At 33.6% G+C, this 27,384-nt stretch overlaps 1 protein-coding gene across 4 annotated transcripts in view; it reads right to left on the reverse strand.

Annotated features, from left to right (window-relative positions):
- The window catches only part of TAF2 (TATA-box binding protein associated factor 2), a 98,425-nt gene that overhangs the window by 49,158 nt on the left and 21,883 nt on the right, over positions 1 to 27,384 (reverse strand). For all 4 annotated transcript variants that reach the window (XM_038555408.1, XM_038555409.1, XM_038555407.1 and 1 more), the window contains exons 7-20: positions 25,713 to 25,897; positions 24,712 to 24,825; positions 23,286 to 23,385; positions 21,588 to 21,673; positions 18,773 to 18,908; positions 17,561 to 17,715; positions 16,756 to 16,870; positions 16,293 to 16,402; positions 14,823 to 14,888; positions 13,399 to 13,651; positions 11,225 to 11,365; positions 8,173 to 8,283; positions 3,750 to 3,943; positions 2,996 to 3,135 (exon numbers count right to left, since the gene is read on the reverse strand). In XM_038555408.1, the coding sequence (XP_038411336.1) occupies positions 2,996 to 3,135; positions 3,750 to 3,943; positions 8,173 to 8,283; positions 11,225 to 11,365; positions 13,399 to 13,651; positions 14,823 to 14,888; positions 16,293 to 16,402; positions 16,756 to 16,870; positions 17,561 to 17,715; positions 18,773 to 18,908; positions 21,588 to 21,673; positions 23,286 to 23,385; positions 24,712 to 24,825; positions 25,713 to 25,897 (1,906 nt within the window). The remainder of the gene's footprint in view (positions 1 to 2,995; positions 3,136 to 3,749; positions 3,944 to 8,172; positions 8,284 to 11,224; positions 11,366 to 13,398; positions 13,652 to 14,822; positions 14,889 to 16,292; positions 16,403 to 16,755; positions 16,871 to 17,560; positions 17,716 to 18,772; positions 18,909 to 21,587; positions 21,674 to 23,285; positions 23,386 to 24,711; positions 24,826 to 25,712; positions 25,898 to 27,384) is intronic.

The raw sequence follows: 27,384 nt of genomic DNA on the forward strand, positions 1-27,384 counted from the left end.
GTTTCACTTTCTAATGACCTAGATTAGATTCACGGATAATACTGAAGCACCTCTCAATTACACTTAAATTCTTCGGGAAATCATAATATTAGCATTTTATTTCATTACAGATAATACTAATTCATGAAATCTTCATATTTATGTGACAGTAAACATCATTCATGTATCTTGAGAAAGAAGGTTGGCAATACTGGCCATATTTGGTAAATCTTAGGACTTCTAGATTTCACAAGTCGGTAAAATGTCAAAACAAAACAGGAGACTTGATGGAATTACATTTTTTTACTTGACAAAAAGTTCATTTAAAAAAAAAAAAAGAAGGGCAGTCTGGGTGGCTCAATGGTTTAACGCCGCCTTTGGCCCAGGGCCTGATCCTGGAGACCCAGGAACGAGTCCCACGTCAGGCTCCCTGCATGGAGCCTGCTTCTCCTTCTGCCTGTGTCTCTGCCTCTCTCTCTCTCTCTCTCCTCTCTCTCTCTCTGTGTCTCTCATGAATAAATAAAATCTAAAAAAAATAAAATAAAAAATTTTTAAAAATTTAAAATTTTTTTTAAAAAAAGAAGAAATCACTTTTCACTGCCATTTCTTAAAAGAATTGTTACCCTGAATAAAAAAACAGTAAATAACAGTCCTTTCTGAACTTAGTCCAACATATATAATATACACACTATTTTGTTCTTATCCTTTTATAATTTAACTATACATAATACACATACTTCTATTGAAACTTACCAAAAAATTATAACGATCTGAGATTTCTTCTAATATGTAAAAATTAACCATAATTATAGAACTTCCCTTACTTCTTCCTCTTTCCAGTCATATGAGAACTATAACATACTCTAACTTCTTTACTCCTCCCCTATTTTAGCATGATAGTCTAGAATTCTAGATGTAAATTAAATGTATTTTTTATATTTGCATATTATTTTTTTATTTTTAAAAATAATTTGTTTATTTGAGAGGCAGACAGAACATGAGCAGGAGAGAGACAAAGGGAGAAGGAGAATGGAAGCAGACTCCCTGCTAAGCCAGGAGCCCAACTTGGGCCTGGATCCCAGGATCCTGAGATTATGACCTGAACTAAAGTCAGATGCTCAATTGACTGAGCCACCGAGGCACACCTGAATATTATTTTTTAAAGAATTATTTTTGATGGGCACTTGGGTGGCACAGTCAGTTATGTCTCTGACTCATGGTTTTGGCTCAGGTCATGGTCTCAGGGTCATGAGACTAAGCTTGCACAGGGTTTGTGATCAGTGTGGAGTCTGCTTAAGATGCTCTCTTCCTTGGCCCCTCCCCCCACCTCCACACACGCATGTGTGCTCTTTGTTAAATAAACAAATACATCTTGAAAAACAAAATAATTATTTCTGTATAACCATGTTATTAATAAATATTTAAGCTTAGTTCCTTTTTTTGATAGGCACAATCACTCATATTAGGTCATTCATTTCACACTTTCATCTTTTTTTTTTTTTTTTAAGATTTTATTTATTCTGAGAGAGAGCAAGTGAGAGAGAGACAGAGAGAGAACGCACAAGTGGGGGGCGGGGAGATGGAGGAGCAGACTCCCCACTGAGCAGGGAGCCTGATGCAGGACTCAATCCCAGGACCCTGGGATCACCACCGGAACTGAAGGCAGATGCTTAGCCAACGGGGCCACCCAGGTGCCCCACTTTCATCAGTTTTGTTTTTTTTTTTTAAAAGATTATTTATTTATTTATTTATTCATAGAGACACAGAGAGAAAATGAGAGGCAGAGACACAGGCAGAGGGAGAAACAGGCTCCATGTAGAGAGCCTGATGCAGGACTCGATCCAGGGTCTCCAGGATCACAGGCTGAGCTGCAGGTGGCGCTAAACCACTGCGCCACCGGGGCTGCCCAACTTTCATCAGTCTTGAGTTATTATTTGATTCACTTCTAGGTCAGCTGAAAATTCTTTAGGAATTTTGTTTTAAAGAATGTTACACAGTGGATGTACTTCTAAATCTTTAAGGCTACATGAGTGACAACCTGGTAAAAAAGGAAAGGTAGGAAGGTAGGATCATAGTTTTCCCTAAACATTAAGTCAACCATTTGTTCATTGGTTTTTGAACTCTTCATATTCTGAGGAAGTCACAGGCCACATTATTCTTTTATCTTGTACAATAAATGGGTTCTGATATTCCTAGGAACTTACATATTTTTTTCCCTCAAACTTAAAATTTTAAATTTTATCAGACTATAAGAAGTTTCATTTTATTCTTTCAAAGTATTCTATTATTTCTTAGATTATTGCTTATATTCTTCCACCTGCTCTATTCTTGACTGATTTTTAATATTTTCATCTCTTTATTTTTCTGTCCTTTTTTTAATGCTTTGAATATGTAATATTCGCTTAGTCATTTTCTAGCCTTATTTTTTTCAAGTTCACGAAGCCTTTTCTAATCCTCATACTGAGGCTTCTGTGTATATATCTTGCTCTACTTTCAGATACATTTTTTTTTTAAAGATTTTATTTATTTATTCATGAGAGACACAGAGAGAGGCAGGGATGTAGGCAGAGGGAGAAGCAGGCTCCCTGCAGGGAGCTGGATGTGGGACTCGATCCTGGAACCGCAGGGATCACAACCTGAGCCAAAGGCAGATGTTCAACCACTCAGCCACACAGGCGCCTCCACAGATACAACTTTTTGAAAGGTGCCAGATGTTTTCTTGAGTTGTCAGTTAGGAATTTCCCAAAATCTTCAAGTTTTTAATAACACATAATTAAAGCTATAGAGTAACACACTGACTTCCTAGACAGACCAAAGATACCTACCTCTAATTTTATTCTTTTCTCTTACTTATTCTTATACAAGTTCCAAATTTACCAAAATTTCTTTCAAAAGAATTTAAAATTTAAATACCTATGTTGTTTGTAATACAAAATCCCAATAACTAAAATGGCTTTAACTATTTAGTAAACATTTCTTTCTAAAATGATATGAGCATACACTTGTAAAGCATTACCTTTAGTATAATCAACAACTGCTTCCAAAGCGGCTATCCTAATGTCCACAAAATGGCCATACTCTGCATAAGATTTAAAAAGAGCTGGATCACTTGGCACATGTCCATTCTTTTGAAGCACTCGTATGGCTCTCAAACAACTAGGAAAAATAGTATTTACAGTTAACATTTCTATATAAGTATTTGAATCAAACTTGCTTCCCAATCATTAGGAATCAATCTGTAACAGTAAACTGAAAAACTGAAGTGATTTGAATCCATCTTTTAATTTTGTAATATTAATTTTTTGTAATAATTTAGTCAATAATACACATGGAAAGTGAGAACTGATGATATGTGAACCAATGGATCAACTTTTTTTTGGCAAACTTCTAAAGAAATAGAAGTTTTTGATAGTCACATACAAACAAGTTGATGGAAGTCATCTAAGTAAGAAGCTTAACAATAGAGATGTTTATACTATGTCCAATGGGATGAAAACATTTTGCAGATATCAGAAATAATGCTTATGAAGAAATTCTGATGACGTAAGTATTTATGACATAAGTAGAATTATATACACAATATATATCACATAATTAAAGATGTATTTTGTTACAAGAGGAAAAAATTTAGAAGGCCATTCTCCAAAATAGTAATACTACATCTGTGATGGTACAGTCATACAGGATTTAAATTTTCTTCTTTTACTTTACTGTATTTCCTATAATGAGAATAAATTTCTCCTATAAAAGTAAGTTAACTTTCATCATACCTGACAGTGATGGTATGTCTATAACTTGGAAGAAGTTTTTCCATATTCAAAAACCTGGTGATTTCTTCAAGAATGAGTCGCACATCTGGATTTAAGTTGTCCAAAGTTCGAACTTCATTGTTCACACTGACTGCAGGCGTAACAGAGTTGGCAAGGGCATCAATCATTTCAGCACGGTAATAGTTATCTGAAAACTAAGCCACAAATAATCACAAGAAAACAAAATTCACACTTCTATTAAAAATTAATATTTATAACTTTAAAACATAATTTATCTGAAAACATAAGCAAGTTATCCAGTAATTATTTAACTATGTCTTTTGTGTAGTTATACATCCGGAAAAAGAGACTCACTAATTAGTAATACATTAGTTTACTCAACTAGTGTTTATTGCATGTAGGTGTAACCTATAGAGATTCCTCTCCAGGGAGGACCACAGTCCACAAACCCAGCTGGTAATGCAGAGCTTGGAATCAGCTATTTAGCTCTACTCTCACATATAAATTTATAACCAAGGCTCACCAGATTATTTGAGGAAAGCATCAACCTAACAAAGGAAGACCAGAACAAACAAAAGGAAAAAACAAGCAACCTGGCCGAAAGAGTTTGCAAGGAAAAGAAAACCGGTAAGGAGGAAGAAAATCCAAAACCATCATGAACATTGTCTGAGAAATAACCACTGGTATGCCTTCCAATTGTAACATATTTTAAAAGAAAAAATATGCAGAGATTCAAAATCAAAATTAAATTGGAATACAAAATTGAAAAAAGTTCCCGAAATTCTAAGCAAAAAGGAAGATATAAAGTAGACTGAAAAGGAAACTAGAGGGCTGGTGTAGAAGACATACTCTCTTGTATAAATAAGAGATCTACCAAGAGAAGCAGAGAAAACAGAAGAGACGACGATCCAAAAAAATTTCTAAATCCATATTCCAGTCAATTCCCAGAGAAGCAATTTATTGAATGGCAATGTAGGGTGGCTTGATTTAAACTCATCAGATCAGACCCTCTAGCCTGGGAATATTCAAACATAGAGCAATTAATTTTATCATCAGTGTTGGGAATATGGTGTTGCAACACAAACTGTCAGGGGATGGAGGAGGAGGAGCACCTGCCGCCTGTGACTTCCAAGATGGAGGCAGAGCCTCACACTGCTGGTTATAGTGACAGAACACCTACACACACCTATGTTCAGACACGGGGCAGAAACAAGTAAGGCAAACAATAAACAAAATCAAAGAAAAAATACTCTACATGTTCACTATGGACCAAATTTTGTTTTTAAATCTTCTCATGATTGCAAAACTGATCACTAAAACTTCAGTCTCTAAATCCTAATCCTTCCCTCCAAAGCCAGAGAAAACAATCATGCATTTTTGTCAGGCGAATTTTGTTTTAACGGTGTGGCATTTATCAACCTTTTCTTTTCCAGGTTCTAAGTCTTTTTTTGTTTTTTTTTTTTTTAATTTTATTTATTTATTTATGAGAGAGAGAGAGAGAGGCAGAGACACAGGTAGAGGGAGAAGCAGGCTCCCTAAGAGGAGCCCAATGCAGGACTCGATCCCAGGACTCCAGGATCATGCCCTGAGCTGAAGGCAGATGCTCAACCACTGAGCCACCCAGGCATCCCTCCAGGTTCTAAGTCTTGTTTTCAATTAAGAAAGACCAATTAAGAAAGAGTATTGAATTCCACGCTTTGCCCAATTAAGGAGATGTTAAAATTTTTTAAAAAATATTTCCCACGGACTTCCAACTTCTTTTTATCATTTAATGTTTTGTATTTCTTTCCCTTTTTTTTTTTTTTTTTTAAGATTTTATTTATTTACTCATGAGAGACAGAGAGGCAGAGACATAGGCAGAGGGAGAGGCAGGCTCCCCGCAGGGAGCCCAACAAGGGATTCAATCCCCAGACCAGGATCATGCCCTGAGCTGAAGGCACTCAACTGCTGAGCCACTCAGGCATCCCTCATGTTTTGTATTTCTAATTTTACTTGTATAAAAACTGTCATTTCTTCTCATGTACTTTAAAAAATTTTATATCTAAGTAGTGAGACTTTAAAAAAAATCCCTTAACCAAAGCCTTCAGAAGTAAATAATTTGTGATTAAAAGTGAGGTACTTTAAAAGCAAACAGATAAACCAATCAATGCAATATTCTTAGGCCTCCATCTAAACAGATCTGTTGTGCAAGTTTTAATATGTTAATCGATAAATCTTTAAATGACGACAAAGTTTTTTTTTTCTCCCAATCACAATTTTTAGGAGCATAAGTCTTTGATATCAAACAGATCTGGGTTTAATGACTGGCTCCGCCACACATGTGACCTATTACCTGAGGTAAATCTTTATTAGCGTCTAGCTCCTCAAACGTAAACTGAGATAATAGGCTCTATCTTAGACGTCTGAGGAGAATCATGTTAGATTATGCATGTTTTAGTATAAGCCATGGAATATACACAAAAAAATAGCTATTTTATCATTACTATTGTTATTATTTGTATTTATTCCATCCTTAATATCTTCTAAGATTAATATGTCACCTATAGTTACTAACTATAACATCTGATTAGACATCAAAATTACAAGAAACTGAGTTTCATGTTCTGCAAAAATAATGAAGTGTAAAATTTAATAATCCATCAGTATGCACCTTACAGAATCATAAATGATGGCAGTATGATAGCATCATATAAAGTAGCATGGTATACTAAATAGATCATCACATAGATGGGTGGCAACAGCTCACAGAACAATTCCCAGATTACACTTCCTAATAATTTTAAATTCTCAACCTCTGTGTTTTGCTCTCATTTGTCAACTACAGAATAAGTAAGGTTTAAAGAAATTAAGGTATATGAAATCACTCTGCAAAGTAAAAATACTGTATTGGGGCTACCATGATTTAGATTATATAAGCAACCCCCTAAAACAGGAAAACTGACACATACACTTACATACTTTCCCATTTTATTTGAATATAATTTTGATTTGATGTCATCTGAAATCCTAACCTTATATCTATAAATAAAAGAAATTCATGTGTAGAAGAAAGGAATATTATAAATGGAGGTTAAAAAAAGAAACAGTAAATGAGGAAGAAAGAACCTTATAAAAATTTTTTAACAGTATTCAAAAATGGAAAGGGGGTTCCTCTGGTGGCTGGCTCAGCGGTTTAGTGCCTGCCTTCGGCCCAGGATGTGGTCCTGGAGTCCTGGGACAGAGTCCCACATCGGGCTCCCTGCATGGAGCCTGCTTCCCCCTCTGCCTGTGTCTCTGCCTCTCTCTCTGTCTCTCATGAATGAATAAATAAAATCTTTTTTAAAAAAGGGAAAGAAAAAGTCTATCAACTATAACATACTTCTAAAGCACTAATTTTTAAGGACTCTTTTTAACTTAAATCATTTTGAATGTTATTCTACTAACTTGAGGAAAAATTGGTCTTCCTGATTCTCATTAATCACCATTTTTTAACATATTTGTCACTTTTTCTTTACTGTTGTGATGTTTCATTAACTGTTCAGGAATTTGAATTATCCTCCAAACCAGATACATGTGTCTTTATATGTCCTGTTCCTTCTTCCTGGAATAACCTTCCAAGACTGTCCCTATTCATACTCTGGGAAAATCCTATTCATCTTTATGACTCAGTTTGAAAGCCACCACTTGTATACAAAATTTCCCAGAGTCTTTCCCTCTATACCCTTGGAAGGCACTACTTTCTCTGAATTCCCTTAGAAAACTATATATACATATTTGCATTATGCGTGACTGTTAATTGTCTGTCTGATTTCCCCATGAGGTTGAATCTATGAGGGTCCAGAATCAAAGAGATACAGAACAGTTGTCCAATAGATCTTTAATGAGTAAGTAAAATTCTGGATGCCATCTATCATCTCTTCTCTCTATATAACACAGTATATTACCTAGCATAGCACATATTCTCAAAAACATTTGCTGATTATCAGAATAAAGAGATGAAATGATTCTTGAGGCATAGCATTCAACAGCTATTTGCTAAATAAGTTCATAAATATACATTATGGTAAAAAAAAACAAAAAAAAAGTTAAGTTCATTGATGAACAAATTATCCCAAGAGGAAATGGATTTCTGTGCATAACATGATGAAAGAAAAAAGAAATAAAAATAAAATTGGGCTGTCGGATTTCACCAAAACAAGTTTTAATTTGCTCCCCGAAATCTGATGTACTACTACTTCCACATTACAACAGGTAGGAGGAATATTTCAAAAACAACTAAACTTAAAAAAACCAACCACTGGTTGTTATAATAAATCATGTTTGTATATTTCTATCTTTAGAAACTTCAAGCACCATGGACTCAACAATCATTTCCCAGTCTAAATATTTCTTTAAAAACAAAATATCACTAGGTAGTTTTATAATATTCAGTAAAGTGTCTTACCTTATTTTTTCTGTTGTCATTGTACTTGATTAAGTCTAAAATGAATGTTAAGACTTCTTTGGGACAAAGATTGTGAACATCTCTCAATAAAGCCATTGCAACCGGCATAGTCTACAAAACAACAACCACCAAAAAACTTTTTTTAAGCATATAATAACCTCTGTCATTATTACAATTCATCTTAGTATATGCAAAAAAAGGATATTCTGGGACTGACTTAGTTATTTGGATGGAGCCTAAACCCTCTATCACTCCCTCTCACTGGGAACACGTCAAACATTTTAACAGAAAAGCAGAGTGGCAAACCAAGGGGAGAGTACTCTGTAGTCTGTGTGCCTTTGTCTTCATTTGATGAAGTATATGTAATATAAATTAAATTAATCCAGTTTTGTTTTACAGTGGAAAAGGAATGGGTTTTAACACTAGACAGACCACTCCTCAACTCCCACTCTACTACCAAGATACCTGGACTATTTTAGCTAGCTGCTCACTCAACAGCCTTCCTCACAACCATTTTTAGGATTGAATGATACAGTGGCTGGAAGCATGTGACAGATAGGAAAGCATCCAATCATCAGTCCCAGAGACACTGATTCTACAGTTCCACCTCCACTCACAACCTAAAGAAAAATGGCAAAGATCTAAAATCCAGTCAGATTTCCCCTTTCCAAATTTTCATAGGCAACTTTCCTAAAGAAGTGGAAACCTGACTCACACAGTGGTAACCTTTACCAGTAAAACCAAGTTCTTTAAATTCAAGACAGAACCACAGATGAAGTCATCACAGTCCTTAGAGAGCTGGGGACTATGCTCTCATCTGATTCAAAATAACAGTATCTTCTCAACTGAAGGAGTGTGGCTGTTCTGCTTGCATGAAAGAGCTGAAGCAAGGGACAGTCAGTGTTATAACAGTGTAACAAGAGACAGTGCTAATGCTGTAAGAACTGAGGGAAAAGGCTCTCTTCCATAGAAATACCTGTCCTGTGCCGGTTTTGCTCTTTTGGGATTCAAGTTTGATTTAGAGTCATCTTTTCTCCCTTTTCTGGCATTGAAAGTATTACGTGAAAGTAACTAGTCTAAAAGTATTCTCCAACTTTTTTGATTGCAACCAACAGTAAGATATATTTACATTCCAATCTACACACACACACACACAAATGTCACGTAAACTAAAAAAATAAAACCAAAACACTTTATATCTACCCTTATGTGTTGCATTCTGATACTGCCTACTGTTTTTAAAAAATGAACCCCAAACTTCCAAATTGATCTCATCCTCATCAATGGGACACAACTTCCAATACAAAACACTAATCTAAGGTATTCAGACACATAATGACACAATGAAGGGGAATACTGGGTAGACACAGAAATTAAATTGTTTCCATACCAGGAATTAGTGAAATGACAACAGAGCTGAACAACAAGTTAAGTACTAGAGAATGTTCAGTTCTTTAAAATAACAGGAAAAATAAATAAATAAATAAAATAAAATAAAATAAAATAAAATAAAATAAAATAAAATAAAATAACAACAGGATGCCACATAGACTTCTTTGATTATACCAGTACTGGCTTTCCCCAAACCTGGCTCACCCTGAATCTGTTCTGCTGATGAAATTCACTATAATTATATCATGACTTCTCTCAGCAGGTGTCTCAATGTTGCTGTAATCTTTTACTTCTCCCTCTACCATATATAAATCTCACTTAAACTAACACCCCCCTCAACATCTATCATTTCACTCACTTCCAATCTGCTTTCTACCTGCCTCAGAAAAAGAAATGCTCTTATCTTTTCTAAAATTAACCTCCCAACTGTGTCCCACCCACTACTAGTATCTTCAGAATTTACTCTGCCTTCTTTTTCATATTTACTTGCTCCTACTTGAATATTTCACTTCTCCCTTTCCACAGATTCCTTTGTGACAAACATGCCACAAGTTTCTTTTTCCTTTATATAAAACAAATACCAAATGTACCTTTCTTAGCACTGCTTTATCCTTAACATGTCTTTTTCATACTCTTCAGCTAGGCTTTGTTAGTTTTTTCTACTTCAACTTCACTCCTCCTTCTAGTTCAATCTACTTAATCCGACCTCTGCCTTCATTATTTGTTTTTTTTTCTAGAGAGAAATATATATATATTTATATATATTAAAAAAAAATATATATATATATAGAGAGAGAGAGGGAGAGAGAGAAGGGGAAAGGCAGAGGGAGAGGGAGAGAGAATCTTATGCAGGTTCCACACCCAGCACAGAGTCCAACACAGGGCTCAAACACACAACCGTGAGATCACAACCTGAGCCACCCAGGCACCCCTGCCTTCTTCATCATCATCATCATCATCATCATCAAATCATCATCATCATCATCATCAAATTACTCAAAACATTTTACAAGTGATTTGCAAATTGACCAAACGCTGACAATCTTGCCATTCCATATCCCTCCTAAAACATGACACCATCACACCACTGTGACTCTGTATATTATCATTTATAAAAAGTTTACTATTTGATAAACAATATAAAACACTTTACATACTTGATCTATTTGTAAAAAGATAAATTTTACAATGGAGTAAACTGAGGCTTATACAGTTAAGAAACCTGTCCTCATGCAAACTACTAGTGAGAGCAGAGCTGGCACTGAAACCAGAGATGGGTACTATACATTATCTCAGAAGGGCTGGCCACATTCCAGAAGGACTGCCATCAGAAGGCCTCATCCATACCTCCATTCACCACATAACCAACCAAAAAGTCAAATTACACATTTCTACTTACGTTAGTATAAATGCTGATAGAGAGCTACTTACACACAGCTCATAAACTCTATGGACAATCAATTAAAATTTGGGGAACATTTTGAAGAAACAAACCAAAAAAAAAACAAAGGTAAAGCTTTTATAAAAAAGTAAACACACCTGTTATTTAAATAGTCCCCAAGTTAAACTGAGATATACAGATAATGGCATAAAACAATGATTAAGAAAGTAGAGAGTCAAAAAAAATAAATAAATAAAGGAAGTAGAGAGTCAACTGTACCTTCTGTAGAAAATAGCTTTGAAAGCTCATAAAGTTGTTTGTTTTCACAATGTTTGGACAAGTCTTGCAACAAAACATTCGAGTAAAGAGTGACTTCATGGCTGGTGGTCCCGTCCACGTGCTCACCATTGAATTTGCAATCTGCAAATAATTAGAACAAAGTAATTTCCATCACCACTGCAAACGTATTTTTAAATAAATAAAATAGTTTAAAATTTATTAACACTTAATTGGATTTGTCTTCAAAAATTTTAATCCTCAGAAATTTTTAGACATTTTAGCCTTTTATTACCATTTCCAAAAAAATTAACTTACCAACCCCCCCAAATTCTATGTACACTTATTTTTTTTCTTATGTACACTTATAATTATTTTCTATAATTTCTAAATTGGAGCATTCTTTTATGTTTTTTTTTTTTTTTTTTTTTTTTTATTTATGATAGTCACACAGAGAGAGAGAGAGAGAGAGGCAGAGACACAGGCAGAGGGAGAAGCAGGCTCCATGCACCGGGAGCCCGATGTGGGATTCGATCCCGGGTCTCCAGGATCGTGCCCTGGGCCAAAGGCAGGCGCCAAACCGCTGCGCCACCCAGGGATCCCTCTTTTATGTTTTAAAAAAATATGGCGCAGCTCAGGTGGCTCAGCAGTTTAGCACCTGCCTTAGGCCCAAGCTGTGATCCTGAAGACCCAGGATCGAGTCCCACAACGGGCTCCCTGCATGGAGCCTGCTTCTTCTTCTGCCTGTGTCTCTGCCTCTCTCTCTCTGTTTTTCACAAATAAATAAATGAAAAATTAAAAAATAAAAATCATTAAAGAATGTCTGCAAAAGACTTCTATTCTGAGTAAGTTTATCTTTGCCCATTTAGACAAATATAATTCTAACATTTTAAATTATCAAATAGAAACATCACCATGGATTTTAAATAAGACTTTAAATCAGATTTTAAATCTACCCTAATTGAAAAATAAGCCAAGTATAGTGCTAACACTTAAGTTTGCAAGAAGGTTTTACAAAAAAAAAAAAATTCCTTGCTATTGAAACTTTCAGCATATATAGAAATCATGTCTGAAAAGAATGAACTTACAATTAATTTTAAATAATAGTCTACAATTTCATGGACCTGCTAAGAATTTAGCATGCAAGATCACAAAGATCTTTATAGAAGCAATGAAATTATATCCTTAGCAGCTGACTATCAGAGAACATCATGTTGTCCCTCATATTAACTGAGTAGGATGCAGGACTGCAACTCCTCAATAGTGACCATTAAAGACAAAACGAATCTAAATCATTACAATCTTGAGAGATATTGGGCAAATGGATTTTAGCAGTGAGGAAGGCAGAGGAGTCACTAAATAGGAATGAACCTATTATCAGGATGTTTTTAAATACCTGGAACCTAGTATTTCTGGCCAAATTTTTGTCTGCGTTTTTCTGGTTTTCATTTGTTCTACCTTCAGATGTTTTGCAACTAAAGAAAAATATTTATTTATTATTATTATTTTTAGTTTTCTTAATAAATTAACTCTTCTAGCATGTGAAATTATAAAACCTATCATGTTATTTATCACTAAGACTACTTACTAAGCTGAAACCAACAGGAGATAATCACCACAGTAGGATGGTTAAGATGATACAACTTCCTGTACTACATAACATAAAATATGACTTAAGGGGCATCTGGTTGGCTCAGTGGTTGAGCGTCTGCTTTCGCCTCAGGGCATGATGCCAGGGTCCTGGGATCGAGTCCCACATCGGGCTCCCTGCAGGGAGCCTGCTTCTCCCTCTGCCTATGCCTCTCTCTGTGTCTCTCATGAATAAGTAAAAATAAAATCTTAAAAAAAAAAAATCAATTAAACTAAGGAATCTTTTGCCAAATACATTCTGTGCCTTAACAGTATGGTTGGCAGTTCAATAAGATGGTAAGCAATTCTCTTTGAATTTAAAATTTGACTTTCAGTTTGACAATCACGAACTTTTAATGCACTATTTTCAGATCAAAACATGTTTCTTTCGAATCAGTCTTATTAAACACATTTGGAAAACAGCTTTCAAGGGACCAGCTATCAAGTAATATTAAAGACTACAGTAAATGTTAATTCATTTTCAGAGTTTTTGGTTTTTAAAAAAATATGCAGTAGTTATGTTTTCTTTCTACTGTACATCATCTCACCTTTGCAAGGCAGAAGCAAGCAGACATTCTTACTCGGTAGAAACACTGCTCTTGTTCTAATATGTCAGTGAGTGCAAGGCGAGATGCTGGCGTAGGGAACTTCTCCAAGGCCAGAATAGACTCCTGCTGTGCAACAACATCTCTCTCATAGCGGAGCTGATATTGCCACATGAAGTCAGCTTGCTCAAACTCCACTTTTCTTAGCACTGACATATCTGGGTCTATCCTTATCCACAGCAAAGGGGAATCAGCACTGAAAATATAATTTTCTTTCAATTTGTTTCAACTTCATATATTTATAAAATAAAAAACAAAGCATTAAACAGATTCTCTTCTCTATGTAATATTCAAGACTGCCTCAACTTTTACTATATTCATTTTTTTTAATCACACTGACAACATTCTCATTACATTTAATGTATTTCAACTTTCTCATATTAGCTAATCTTTATCAATCTTGCTTGAAAGATCTCCAAGGATAAGAAGATAGTTATCACAAAGAAATTTCATCTGAAAATATTAATTTGGGGATTTTGATTTGTGATTATGCGATGTGAAAAAAAAAGAGATCAAATTTCTTCATTTCATGGCCTATAGCCAAATTGACTATGGCTATAAATGCCATCCTTTCTTGGAATCAATCTAAAAAATGGAATTTATCTATTTTACTAAATTAATGTGTTTAACTCATTTTTAATACTGTTTTTTTAAATGTTAGATTCATGATCTTTTTCAAAGAGCAAGTTCTGAAATCATAGTTCAGAGGCATATCATGAATTTATCCTCCTATACTTCTCAAAGTAACAAGCACAGTTTAAAATATCTAGTCTATGTCAACACTTCCATCAAAAGAACACTACCTGAGATACTACTTTAATTCACCAAATACTAGTAGGTGGTTATTACAGGCAAGACATTTGATATGGAAAAAGTATATAAATGGTATGTAAACAGCAGTAATATTTGGCAACCAAGTTAGTAAATAATTATAGATGTTTTATAAAAAAATACACAGACACAATATGGATGAGCAAAATGAAGTTTGAGCTATATTATATTTAAAAATGAAACAATGCCAATCAGTGAATATTACCACATAAAATTCAGAACAGTGGCATTTAAATTGTATTTGGAAAACACAGGGAGACTGAAAGTGCCCTGAAGTCTTGTCCAAAGACAAAAAGAGTCTGTATCACCTGACCACTCCCAGGACCCACTGGTGAAGTACTAGATTAGAAACTGCATTTTAAGATCTGTAAGTGACTAACATGCACATTATAGTTTGAGAAACACTGCATTTCTATGGACTTTCAAAAGTTTTAAAAGCAGCAATTTCAACATATTTACATACTTTTAGATGTGCATAACAAGACAGATGAGAAGGCATCAAATACCATATCCTTAAACTCAAATAACTAACTTACTCCATTGCAGAAAGGTCCATGTCAACTTCTTCTCCATTCATCAATGGAATTTTTTTCTTCTTATTCCTACATTTAGGGAAAAGTTAAGTTTACAAGCTGTGACATTTCCAATTCTGAAAGGAGATAAAGAACAGCTGAAGTTTAAAATGAAAATTTCAGGCAACATTCTAAGACAGTTTAAGGAAGAAGAAGGGATAATGAGTGTAATGGAATTTAAACACAATCTATTTTGAAGCTGAAGGGAATGAAGTACGCGATACTGAAATGTCTTTCTGATCAAAGTTTAACAAAAAGCAAAAATACGTAACTAAATGTCAGGTTAAAACATGTATGTACTTCCAAGAACTGGTAAGCTGCAATTTCATATAGAGAAGATCAATCTATCAACAAAGAAATCCTTTAAGAAAACTAAAACAGGAAACTTGAGGAAATGTTATGGAAAGGGTAGCGATTAGATGTTCCCAATTTCTAAGGCAGACAGAACAAAAGGAAAAGGGAAATTTAAGTCTGAACTAAGAATTTTTGAAGAGAAAAAATGGCTTCAGCGACATTTCAAAATCAAGTTTCTGAAGGCCATCAAAATCAACTGACATCCTCATCTGTCTGACAGGACCTCAAGGTAGTTATGAGTGTATAATTTCTATTTCTGAAGTTTTTATATTACTATACAATCCTCCAGCAAAGCACAAAAATGTGCTCATCTCTCACTATTCAGAATACATGTTAATGGCTGACTTAAACAACAGTGGTAAAGAAAAAATGTATTACATAGAAGATGAATGGCTGAATATTTTGTGTTTTTTTTGGCTGAACATTTTTTAAGGAAAATGATAATGTGCCTTTTGAAAGACATCAAGAATGTTTCTTAAGAGGCATCTGCCTGGCTCAGTCAGAAGGGCATGCAACTCTTGATCTTGGGGTCGTGAGTTCGAGCCCCATATTGGGTATACAGATTACTTAAAAATAAAAAAAATAAAGGAATGTTCTGTAAGGGCATGATAATACAGACAAAAGGGAGAAAGACACACTAAAGAAAATGCAGGGGCTTTTCATGACATATGTATCCAGCTCCTTCCTTTTTATTCAATGATCACTGCCCCAATATTTACTATAGATATTAATCCAATGAAACTAATAAAGACAAACATAAGTAATTTGCCTTATATTGTTCCTGGTTCCAAAAAATTAAATTTCTATTCCACCTCCCCCTGACCCTAACAAAATAAAGATTCTTAAACCTAAATTTTTAAATTAATTCAAAAAATAAAAAATGCTGTCAAGAACAGAAAGCAAATAAAGACTGTTTAATAACATCAACTTAAAGTAGAATGAAAGAAAAAAAGATACCAGATAACATGTTTTTTACTTGAAAACTTAGGTATATATTAGGATTTCTATTTTGGCATTTTAATCTGTGAGACTTACAATTTAATTATCAATTTCAGTTTAAAGTTATGATTCAATGCCTACCTTCTGCTTTTGGAATGACAGGGAATATCATGTTTAAGGCTGTTTTCTTCAATTTGCAATGTATGATTGAAGGATCCATCTAACTCCTGCACTGTCACTTTAAGTGGTCCCTTTAAAAAGAAACCGTGTTCAAAAACAATGCTAGAAAAATACCATAAATGTATTCTTAGGTGTATAGGTATGTATTTCAAGATATAAAATACTACTATGCAAGATATATATCTAGAGACACAGAGAAGTAGCTGGTACCAAAGGAAAGAAGAACTGCGATAATCTGTGTTCTCTGAAATCTCCGTCATGACCTCTTCATTGACCCATCATTGACACTTGATGTTTTCTCAATTTTGACCTTTGCAAACAAAACCTCATTATGAAACTTCTAACCAGCTCTCCAACCATAAGCCCTTCCTATATTGAACTGGGAAGAAAGCAATACAAAAGGCCAATCTAGAAAAAATCTTACCACGTATTTCTGAGTTCCAGGGGATGTATAATCTTGTTTTATTTCCAATTCCAAGACATTTCGTTTTCTGTTAAATGCAAAACTCCCATAAAACTTTACCACTCCACTCTGATCTCTGAAGAATTGTAAAGGAATTTTTGCATACTGAAATGAATACGTGCTAAACAAAATAAATGACTCGTTATAGTAGGTAATAACTTTCAAACTCATTTTCACCAGCTCAAGGCTTGAGAACACACTTCAGGGTAAACCAGGTGGCAAAGTATTCAAAATTTTTGTGAAAAATGTTTCCCCAGATTTAAACAAAATTTCTGAGACATTAACAGATTTATGTTTTTTAAGAAGCAAAACCACTCTACTGGGTTATTAATATAATAGTGCTTTGATATGAAAAATGTAAAAATTGAAAAGTTCCCAGATACCACTTAAGTTGTGCCAAGCTCTAACCACATCTAAAAGCTACCATACCACTACATCTTAAAAGTAATCCTGCAGGCCTGTCTGGTGGACTATTTACCTCCCCTACCATCAAGACTACTGCTATAGTCACACACTAAAAAGCAATTCAAAATACACCAAATTTTACAAGCGTAAGTCTGTGTGTACATATGTATGTGTGTCTCTATCTCAGTGATTAATAGGCACCTTAGCTGAAATGATTTACAGTTCATGGTTATTTCTACTACTATTTAGAAATTTAAATAGTTCTACTTTGGTCTCCCAACTCTTTCTTCTTCCTCCTTCCCCTGACACATATAATCTTATTCCCTTTCCCTCCTTGTTGAACTGCTACTGAAAAGGATACACCCACTGCTTTATTAAAGGCTGGATGTCTTTGCCAGAGACATTTGAGATGGATTTCAAAAACCCAGATGTGGAAACCAACATCTGACTCCACATATGTGACTGGAACTTCTGTGATGAAGCAGTACTAGCCAAACTTAACAGTTTATTAAAAACCTGTAAGGATGAAAATGTCTTACTAAATAAGTTTATATAACATAAAATACATTGTTTTCAATTCTGTATTAACCCATTTTACATTATGACTTTACTACAGTTAATTACAAAGATAATAATTTCAATAATTTCACATCTAACTATATAGGTAGGACTAGTTAAAGACTATTACCATTAAAAGCACGTAAAGATAGATTTAAGCAGCCAGACTATAAAACTATTCCTCCTCAAAACATAATTCAACTTTAATATGTCTTAGACAAAAACAATGAACAGTACTTTTAAGGATTATAATAATAGTAATATATAATACCTATAATTTATTGTACCATGAGCTTTACAAAGAAACTAAACTTTATTTAGCAAGTTTAGCAAATGATTTAGCAAAATCATTAAGATTTACACAACTTTACAAAGTTTCTTTATGGACTGTCTCTCATTTAAAATTTCTCCACTCTAAAGGTAAGGTAAAAGAAAGAGTAAATAAATTTAATTTTAAGGCAATCATAAAATGCTTAAAAAATTACTAATAAAAAAAAAAATTACTAAAAAGTTATTTTTCATTCACCTGTAAGAATATTGTCAATGGGAAAAAAAATAGTCAAACATTTATAACACATTTATTTCTACTACCTTAACTACTAAATCTTAACTACTTACACCAAAACTTGTTAAAATATATGGCAGAATTTAATAGTAGCAAAAATAAACATCTTTTAGGTAGGTTTGTTTTCTATTAAAAACAGTCTAAGTGGCACCCATCCTCAATATTTCAATTAAAGAACACAAAATCATATGTATAAATAGGTTTTAGTTTCATCCTCACATTCTAATTTTATATCCATGACAAACCAGCATTACATGAGTGAAGTAATGATACTCATTCTACATCTAAGGAGAAAAAAGCACAAGTTACTTAGTGAGCAAACAGGTAATTAGTAACAGAATTCCTGCTATAAATTCAGATGCTCTGACTCCTACCAAACAGCATTCAGATTATACACATACAGAGCGTGTCTTTCTTTACAACTGTTAAGTCCCTAAGTTTAATACTTACCTGTAGCATGAATTCCATACTGATCCTATTTTCAATCAATCTCATCACAAGGTGAGCTTTACACTGAAACATAGTGTAGTATTCCCAGGAAAGCGTATGTGGATGCTTTATTGAAAAGTGTAGATGAGATGCTGGACTAAAAACATAAACAGCTATGCTTAATAAAACAAATTTGAATATTAAATAAACAATAAATTTCATGACAATATAACTCAATGATTTCTTAGCATGAGACCAACATGACTAGGAAACTTCTAAAAGAAGAAAATTATGAAGTTTCATAAAAAACCTAAGGGAAAATTTTAATAAAAACACATGCCAAGATGCTAGATAAGAATAGTGTTAATATTTTAGTGCTCTCTAAATTCATCATAATTACAATTAATGTAATTCTAATTAATATCCCAAGGTTAAACCATATATGCACACATAAAAAACATCCCAGATGTATTATATATCAAAAAATATATAAAAATACTAGAAGAAAAGAAGGAAAAATTTTCTTGTCCTAATTCTAGGGTGGGAAAAATCTTAAATAAATAAATAAATATAAAAATAAATAAATAAATAAATAAATAAATATAAATTCCAGAGGACAAAGGCCAGACTATGTAAAAATTTTAAATTTTGAAATGATGAAAGAGATCATCAGATTAAAAAAAGGTACAGTCTAGTAAAAAAAAAAATTATGACATATATAGCATTTAAGGTGTTTAAAATTTTTCACTATTTTAAACAATGTTATAGTGAATGTCTTTACATATGCACAAGTATTTCTGTATCACAAATGTCTAGAAGTAAAATATCTATATGACAACACAGCTAGAAATACAACTACTGAATCTGAAAATTACATAAAATAACCCTTCAAAAATCACTGTACCAAATTATACTCTCACAATCAATGTGTAAGAGTAATCATTACACTTCCTTAAAAACATGGGGGCACCTGGGTGGCTCAGTTGGTTAAGCGTCTGCTTTCGGCTCATGTCATGATCCTGGAGTCCCAGGATGGAGCCCTGCACTGGGCTCCCATCTCAGCAGAGAGCCTGCTTCTCCCTCTCCTTCTGCCCCTCCTCCTACTAGTACGTACAGGTGCTTTCTCTCTCTTGCTCTCGCTCACTCTCTCAGGTAAATAAATAAAATCTTTAAAAAAATGGCATATGGAAATTTAAAGTATTTACCAATTTCATATTTATATAGTCATATGTGTATGATTGAACTACATTTGGTAATGCCATACATAAAGACACACACACACACACACACACACACACACACACACACACAAGGTCTGGAAACAATATACCAAATTTATACTCAGAGTTATCTCCAAAAAGAGGAACTGGTGGGAGGGAGGTATATTACTTCCAGACCTTTTTTTCCCTTTAAAAATTAAACATACAAGAGCTAAATAAATGGACAGAACCAAAGTAAAAGCATTTAGTGTAAATAATATTTATATACCATGGTAATGCTCTAATTATATGCTGGGCAACTGCCATACAGCAGGCAGTCAGAAGAAGAAAGTGAAAGGAACTAACATTTATGAAACCTGACCTCAAGTAATACAACTAACCCAGGTTAAGATGGACTGCCATTTTATACATCCAAACACATACACAGAAAGGTTATACAATTTTCTCAAATCACAAAAATAACGACAAGAATCCAAAGTTTGTCTAACTCCAAATTTCTATGCTTTCCCTCAAACTTACTCTCGTCTTGGTGACCATGTTACAACAAAGAAAAGGCTACCAGTTAAATAACTTCAAGTTTCTTAACTCTGTGGTGCTTTTAGACACTTGGGCAGCCCAGTTAATCCTATGGGTCCCTTTTGAGAAATTGCTTTCATATGCACAAAATAAAATGCACAGAATTACAAAGGAAACCAATTATAATGAAATACAGCTATAAAAATATTTAAAAATTATGATATATCAATATATGTGCTAGTTTATTCATGCACTGAATAACAAGACCTGGCAGTGGTCTATTATAGTAAAACTGAGGTGGCGGTAAGTGCAGAGTATTTCAAAATATCTGCTAACAATTATAATGTGACAGGAAAGATCTATAATTTCTACTGTTGACAAAGTCACAGCATTGTCTGTTGCCTACATTTATAGTTAAGGAAAATATAAAACGTCAGCTAATGGTTAGTGAAAATACAGAAAAGTTTTCCCATCCACTTCAATCCATATTCTCTTAGGGAATCCATGGGCACTAGAACAAACAAGATTTCCTGATAGTAACACTATTTTGCTCTAAGTGGCTGTCTTCCTTACAGGGACTTGCTACACAACGAAAGAGAGAAAGGGAAAGAAAGAAGAGAGGGTAGGTAGAGAGGGAGGCATATAAAAGAAAGAAGGGAAAAAGCAGAGACTAATTAAGTGTCTAGATAGGTGACCATTCAGATAAACAGTTATAGGTATGATGTCCTGAAACTGAAATTATCTACTTAGATTTAAAAAAATAATCAGTGGTCCATAAGCAAAATACTTGTTTCCATTATTTTTAAACTTTTCTAAGAATAGTATATATAGTAGCATCTGCAAATTTACATGGAAAAGAGGAAAGCCTTCTACTTTTTTAGTCTTTCTTTACTGTTTAATTACATCTGCAGCCACCACATGTAGTAAAAATAGTAAAGTAAGGAAAAGAGTAAATAGAGTGTTACCAGTATTTGTGGCTTTGATATTATTACGTACTATTGTTTTGGCTTGTATGGGTCTCCATACACATCCCAAATAATCCTGAAAGATGGAACCCATAACACAAGGTTTATAATATCACCTCTGAACAACAAACTTACTTATCCTTCTCTTTTCCTCCACCAAATATGGGATGTAGTAAAACTCCACCAGTTTTTAGTTCATACGCCACTATTTTGTCTAGCTCCTAAAAAATATAAAAATAGAGGAGTCCGTGAAAATTATTTTACATGCCAAATTTTAGAATTGAATTGTGATTTCTGATTTCCTGGAATCAAAATTTAAATGTCTTATAATACATTAAATGTATTTGTAAAGTAGTTTATGTTCTTATAAACAAAGCAGACTACACAGCTGGCTCAATAATAGCGCCAAAAAGCCTTCTCTCCTTTGTGACTCCAGGGCTGGCCAGCAGCCTGCCGATGTTTCCTTAATGGCTCTTCCCAACCTCTCTGATCTGTGTTCCAAGTTCATTTGTTTCTTTTCTGTGTTTTGTTTCTGGTGGAAGATTTAGACAAATAAAAAGAAATGGAGGTAAAATTATATCAGGGATCTACTATTTTAAAACTTCTTCAGTCTTCTCTAATATGACATAGATCAAAGTGGAAAAAAAAGTTTTAAGTGAAAAACAAAAGACCACAGAACTATGTTAGAAACTCGTGGCCTGTTTAAATAACATATAAGCAGTATACAGAAGTGGTAAAAAATAACAATGTAGTGGTTAAAAGCCAGGTTTGGGTTCTGGCTCTACTACTTACTAGCTGTGTAACTTTGGCCAAATAATTTAACCTCTCTGTGCCTCAGTTTCTTCACCTAATCCTCATATAATCAGCATAATAACAGGGTAGTTAGGTAGATTAATACAGTTAATAGTTATAAAATGTTTATGATAGTTCCTGATATCTTGCAAGTGCTATGTTATTTTTTTCCCTTAATTAATAGTTTCTGAAATGAAGAATGGACTCTTCTAGTTTGGATATATGAATTCTTTTATGGTTCTAGATGTTTGAAAGCCTTTATAATTACCTTTTGGCTTACTTGAGTTTGGGTTTGGATGACAAAGATACATAAAATGAGAAAAGGGGAAGATGGAGGGGTCTATTTCATAAAGATATTAAAGGTTGAAATTTTTCCACGAAGGAAGGAGTTAAGCACAAGATGAGTAAAATGTGTATGTACATGAACAGAATGGGCTAGGCAAAATACAGTTGATTTTTTTTTCTTTTTGGCCAAATCTTTAAATAATAGGGAAAAGATGTGACACTGACAGAGAACATAAATGTACTGAAGGGCTAGCCAGCATGATAAGCACTTACTATGTACAAGGCACCATGCACATTACATGTATGAAGTCTCACAATCCCCATTTACTCTTTTTATTAAAGATGAGACTTAAAAAGATTAACCAAAGTCATAAAGCTTGTAAATATATGTGGCAAACTGAAAAGCAATCTGACTCCAAAAGCTAGGCTCTATGTCTAAACAAATTTAGGAAGCACAGAATTACATTACAAACGAATAATACAAGGAGCTTGGATATATCTAACAACTAATTTGACATTGAAGGAGCTTAAATACTCTCTTGCTTAGCAAAAAACTCCTTGGAAGTCAACACTAGATAAAACAGACCATTCATCTTTCTCAGTAAAGTGAGTTTTATTTTGATGGGAAAAATTAGGTACTTGCAAATGACAGTATTTTACAATTATGAAAAGGAAAGGAGAAGTGATTTGCAAATCAGGAGAACACTAACATGTCTTGTTGACTTCTAAATAAGTAATAGATCTGGCTGTTTTTACCTCTTTAATCCAATGGCGGTATTCATTAACACCAAAAGTTTTTTTCATCCAAAGTCCATAAATATAGCCGGAAATTCCTTTCAATACCCATTCATCAGACCTATGCAAGAAGTCAAAATATATGCTTTTAATCATAAAAATTTTTTGGATAAGACTGAAGAGGAGAACAGAACAAGTTATAGTGTGTCCTTTTGTGCATTCTTAAAAAAAATGAAAAAATAATTAGAAGTTTTTAAACAAAATATTCTGTTTAACCACCTCCTCCCACTGAGTTCTACTTATCCATCCATTATGCCTTCCTCACATCTGCTTTCCAGCCTTACTTCAAGTAATGTTAACTATGTTCGTACCTTTTCCTTCTTGGCCAACTTGAGTCCATAATTGTCTGCCTCCAAGGAAATACTCAAAGTAAGGACTGCACTGGTTATATTTTTAAGGTTCACATTTGCCAATCCCATGCATAATTATCAATGGGATTCCAAGATCTAAACTTCAATTACTTATTTTTGGTTTCTCTCTCTCTTTTTTTAGAAGATTTTATTTATTTATTCATAAGAGACAGAGAGAGGCAGAGACACTGGCAGAGGGAGAAGCAGGCTCCATGCAAGAAGCCCGATGTGGGACTCGATACCAGAACTCCGGGATCACGCCCTGAGCTGAAGGCAAACGCTCAACCACTGAGCCATCCAGGAGTCCCTTATTTTTGGTTTCTCAAGAGGAAAGGGAATTAATACCATTCAATCATGTATTCATTCATATACTTATCCACTCATTCATTTATTCAAACATTTTGCCTACTATATTCCAGGCACTATTCTTCACTGAAACTATGCTATTATGGAAGAATTACATAATTCAAGAGGACTTACCTTCTGTCAACAAAAAAGAAAAAGAAACCAACTGATAGTCATGTACTATGCCTAGCATAAAGTGATCACAAAAAAAATTATAATCCTAAGGGAAGTTCCATGTATTTCTTTGAATTCCTCTCAAGTCAATCAAAACAATTAAGTGTTCTTATCTCTTACTTCTTTCAAGTATATTAGTACAAAGTTAAAACACTACCAGAAAATCCCTATCACTATTGTATGTAGAAGACTGTTATTTTGCTTTATTCATGATTTGGAATATTACCACTTACAATGAACATTGACATTAGAATTTTAACTAGTTTTCTACACATTCAAGGCCTTATATGTATAGTATTCATTTAATTTTCTAAGAAACTGTTGCTGTCAAAACTCTTTTAAAAATGATAGAACTATATTGAATTGATAGCCAAATATTTGAGATGACATTTATAATTATTTTTCTCTAAATATATATAGAGAAAAGAAAATACAGGAAAAACACACACACACACACACACACACACAAACTTTCCTAATTCTTTTTCTCAGTAGCTATAAACTATGAAATCACTCACCAAGACATTCTGGATATGAAACATCCAAAAAACTGCTGTGCCAAGGACTGGGCTAAACACCTTCTAGTCAGAGGTGTCTCATCTATAATCATAGCACTATGTAAGAGATTTGTGCTGGAATTTAAGAGAAGAAACAGTTAATTATAACCAAGAAACAAACAATGATTCACTCAAAATAAAATAACCACATTTTTAAAATAAAATTCAAGTTAGACATAAAAGAGAAAAAACGGAATATTCTTCCAAAAGCTTTCACATCTTTTCAAAATTTAGATGAAATCCATAATCTTCATTAATTTTTGCTTAAAACAAGGACTACAATGTTTCCCACTGATTTCCATGAAAAATGTAAGTATCTTTTTCTGGGGGGAAGAGGAATTATTAGCCAGAAATGGATATGTTCATCATTAACTGATCCTCCTATGAAGAGCTCTTCTAATTTCAAAACCCTTTTTCCAATAATAACTATTATTATTATTTTTTTTTAAAGTAAGGTCTATACCCAACGCAGGGCTGAACTCACAACTTCAAAATCAAGAGTCACATGTGAGCCAGGCAGTCACCCTTATTAATTTTTTGAGCTCCATTTTTTTCTTTTAAACACATTGACCCATATGATTTTGGTAACACACTCCAGAGAACACATGGGCAGTATTATTATTATTATTCCCCTTTTACACATGAGAAAATTTAGGCCCAGATAGGATAAAATGATTGAACCTAAGACATATATTTTATAAATCTGGAACTTTCCAAGGAAAGAAAGAAAGAAGGGGTGAAGGTAAGGCAGGATAAGAAAGAAAAAAATGAAGTTTTCTCTTTTATAATTGGCAAAGAGATTTCTGACATCAGTAAACTTTTAAAGATGCTAGGAAAAAAATCCATGAGACAACCAATATATAATCTGTATGATTTTTTAGTGCATAAACAGAAGAGACTAAATAACCTATCTTCAGATCATTACCCTCACTTGGTCATTTCCAATCTTAAGAAATACCAACCTAAAAATGCTCATGGAAGCATAAGCAGCCACTTCAACATAAGCCTCATCAATGAATACAGTTTTAAAACAGGAGTAAGGGTATCGGCATGTAAGAATTTCTTCATAAAATTCAAAAACTTCATGAAGATATGACGTAGTATGTTTAAGCAATGGAAGAAGTTGAGGTAAACAGAAATGAGTAACCTGAAAATAAAAAGGGCAGAAGATTACTAAATGAAAATGCTACCTTTAGTATTTTAAATTTCCTATCTCAATTGTAAGGAAAACTTCATATAAATCCGTTTAACAGCAATGAGGTAAAATACTAGTGTGAAATTAGTAATTACTTTTATTGACTATGTTTACAAAAAAAGTATCATATTCACTGTACTTGAAAATTAAACTCACGATGGATTTTAAGTCTGTGAAATGCTTAGATCCAATAAAAATACAACTTCAGTTTGAAATTAAAATGTCTTCTGCATAAGCATACAAAGCAAAGATTTAAATTTTCCAGGCTTATTGCAAACCCACCTTTGATTCACATATAGCTAACCTAGTGAATACTGCACTTGTCATAGTACTACATGTCCCACCTTGGACATGGTCACTCAAATATCATGTACCACCTCCTCCTATGTTATTATTCTGTGCCAAATCAATGGTATCAACATTGACGGAGATTAAATATGAGCTAATCTTTTTGAATTGGACAGAAGTTTGATCGGAATGAAGAGGTAAAGACAACACCTCAAAGTCAAAGATAGAAAGATATATGGTATGGTCAGGAGAATCTAAGTAACTACTGAATACAACAAACCAACAGGAACGTAATAGAGAAAAAAAGCTAGAAAGGAAAATTAGGGCCAAATCCTAGAATATCCTGAAAGTCATACTACACAGTTCTGATTATTGCAGGATTGTGGAGTCAAGGAAAGTTTTTAATGTATGATAAAAATTATTCTTCTAACAGTGTTAAAACAGATTAAAGACTAATATACATGAGTGAATGAGGATCTATGTATGATTAATGAATGGTCAAGGGTCCAAACTGCATCATTAATTAGCACTCTTCTGGGGTACACAAAAATCAAAATGCTATTCATGAAAAAAAAAAAAAAAGATTCACTTTTAGAAAAACATACGTGACAGACAATCTGATAATGCACTAAAAACTATTTGAGACTGAGAAAGACTAAGTGGGCTCTAAGTATCCAAGAAAAATACTTCTTAACTATCATTTACCTTTCTCTTATCCAATGGCTTGGAGAGGGGGAAAAAATTATTCCAAAATACTAAGTAGGTACTAATCAAATGTTGATTTTAAGCTGACCATTTACCAAAGATATTAAAATTCACTGCCAATTTTATCAGTGAATATATTTTTAAGAGTCACTGTCAAGCCAGCAAAAGCAAAACCATTCATAAAATATCCTGAATCTTTTCCACCAGTGATTTTATAAATCTTGTCAATTTCAGGAAGACAAATATAAGAACAGACTGAGGAGCTTACTGACAGTCTAAACCTAATCGCCCTCAATTTTTGCTTACACAAAGAAATACTGTTGAAACAATCATGGTCAAATGTATATCTTAGCTTTATACTAAGAAATAAAAATCTAAAATTAAAAATGTTAGGGACAGGAGTAAATAAAAAGAGACTTATTTAAATGTTACTTTAAATAGGTACA

This window comes from Canis lupus, chromosome 13 (genome assembly GCF_011100685.1).
Source record: "Canis lupus familiaris isolate Mischka breed German Shepherd chromosome 13, alternate assembly UU_Cfam_GSD_1.0, whole genome shotgun sequence".
NCBI lineage: Eukaryota > Metazoa > Chordata > Mammalia > Carnivora > Canidae > Canis > Canis lupus.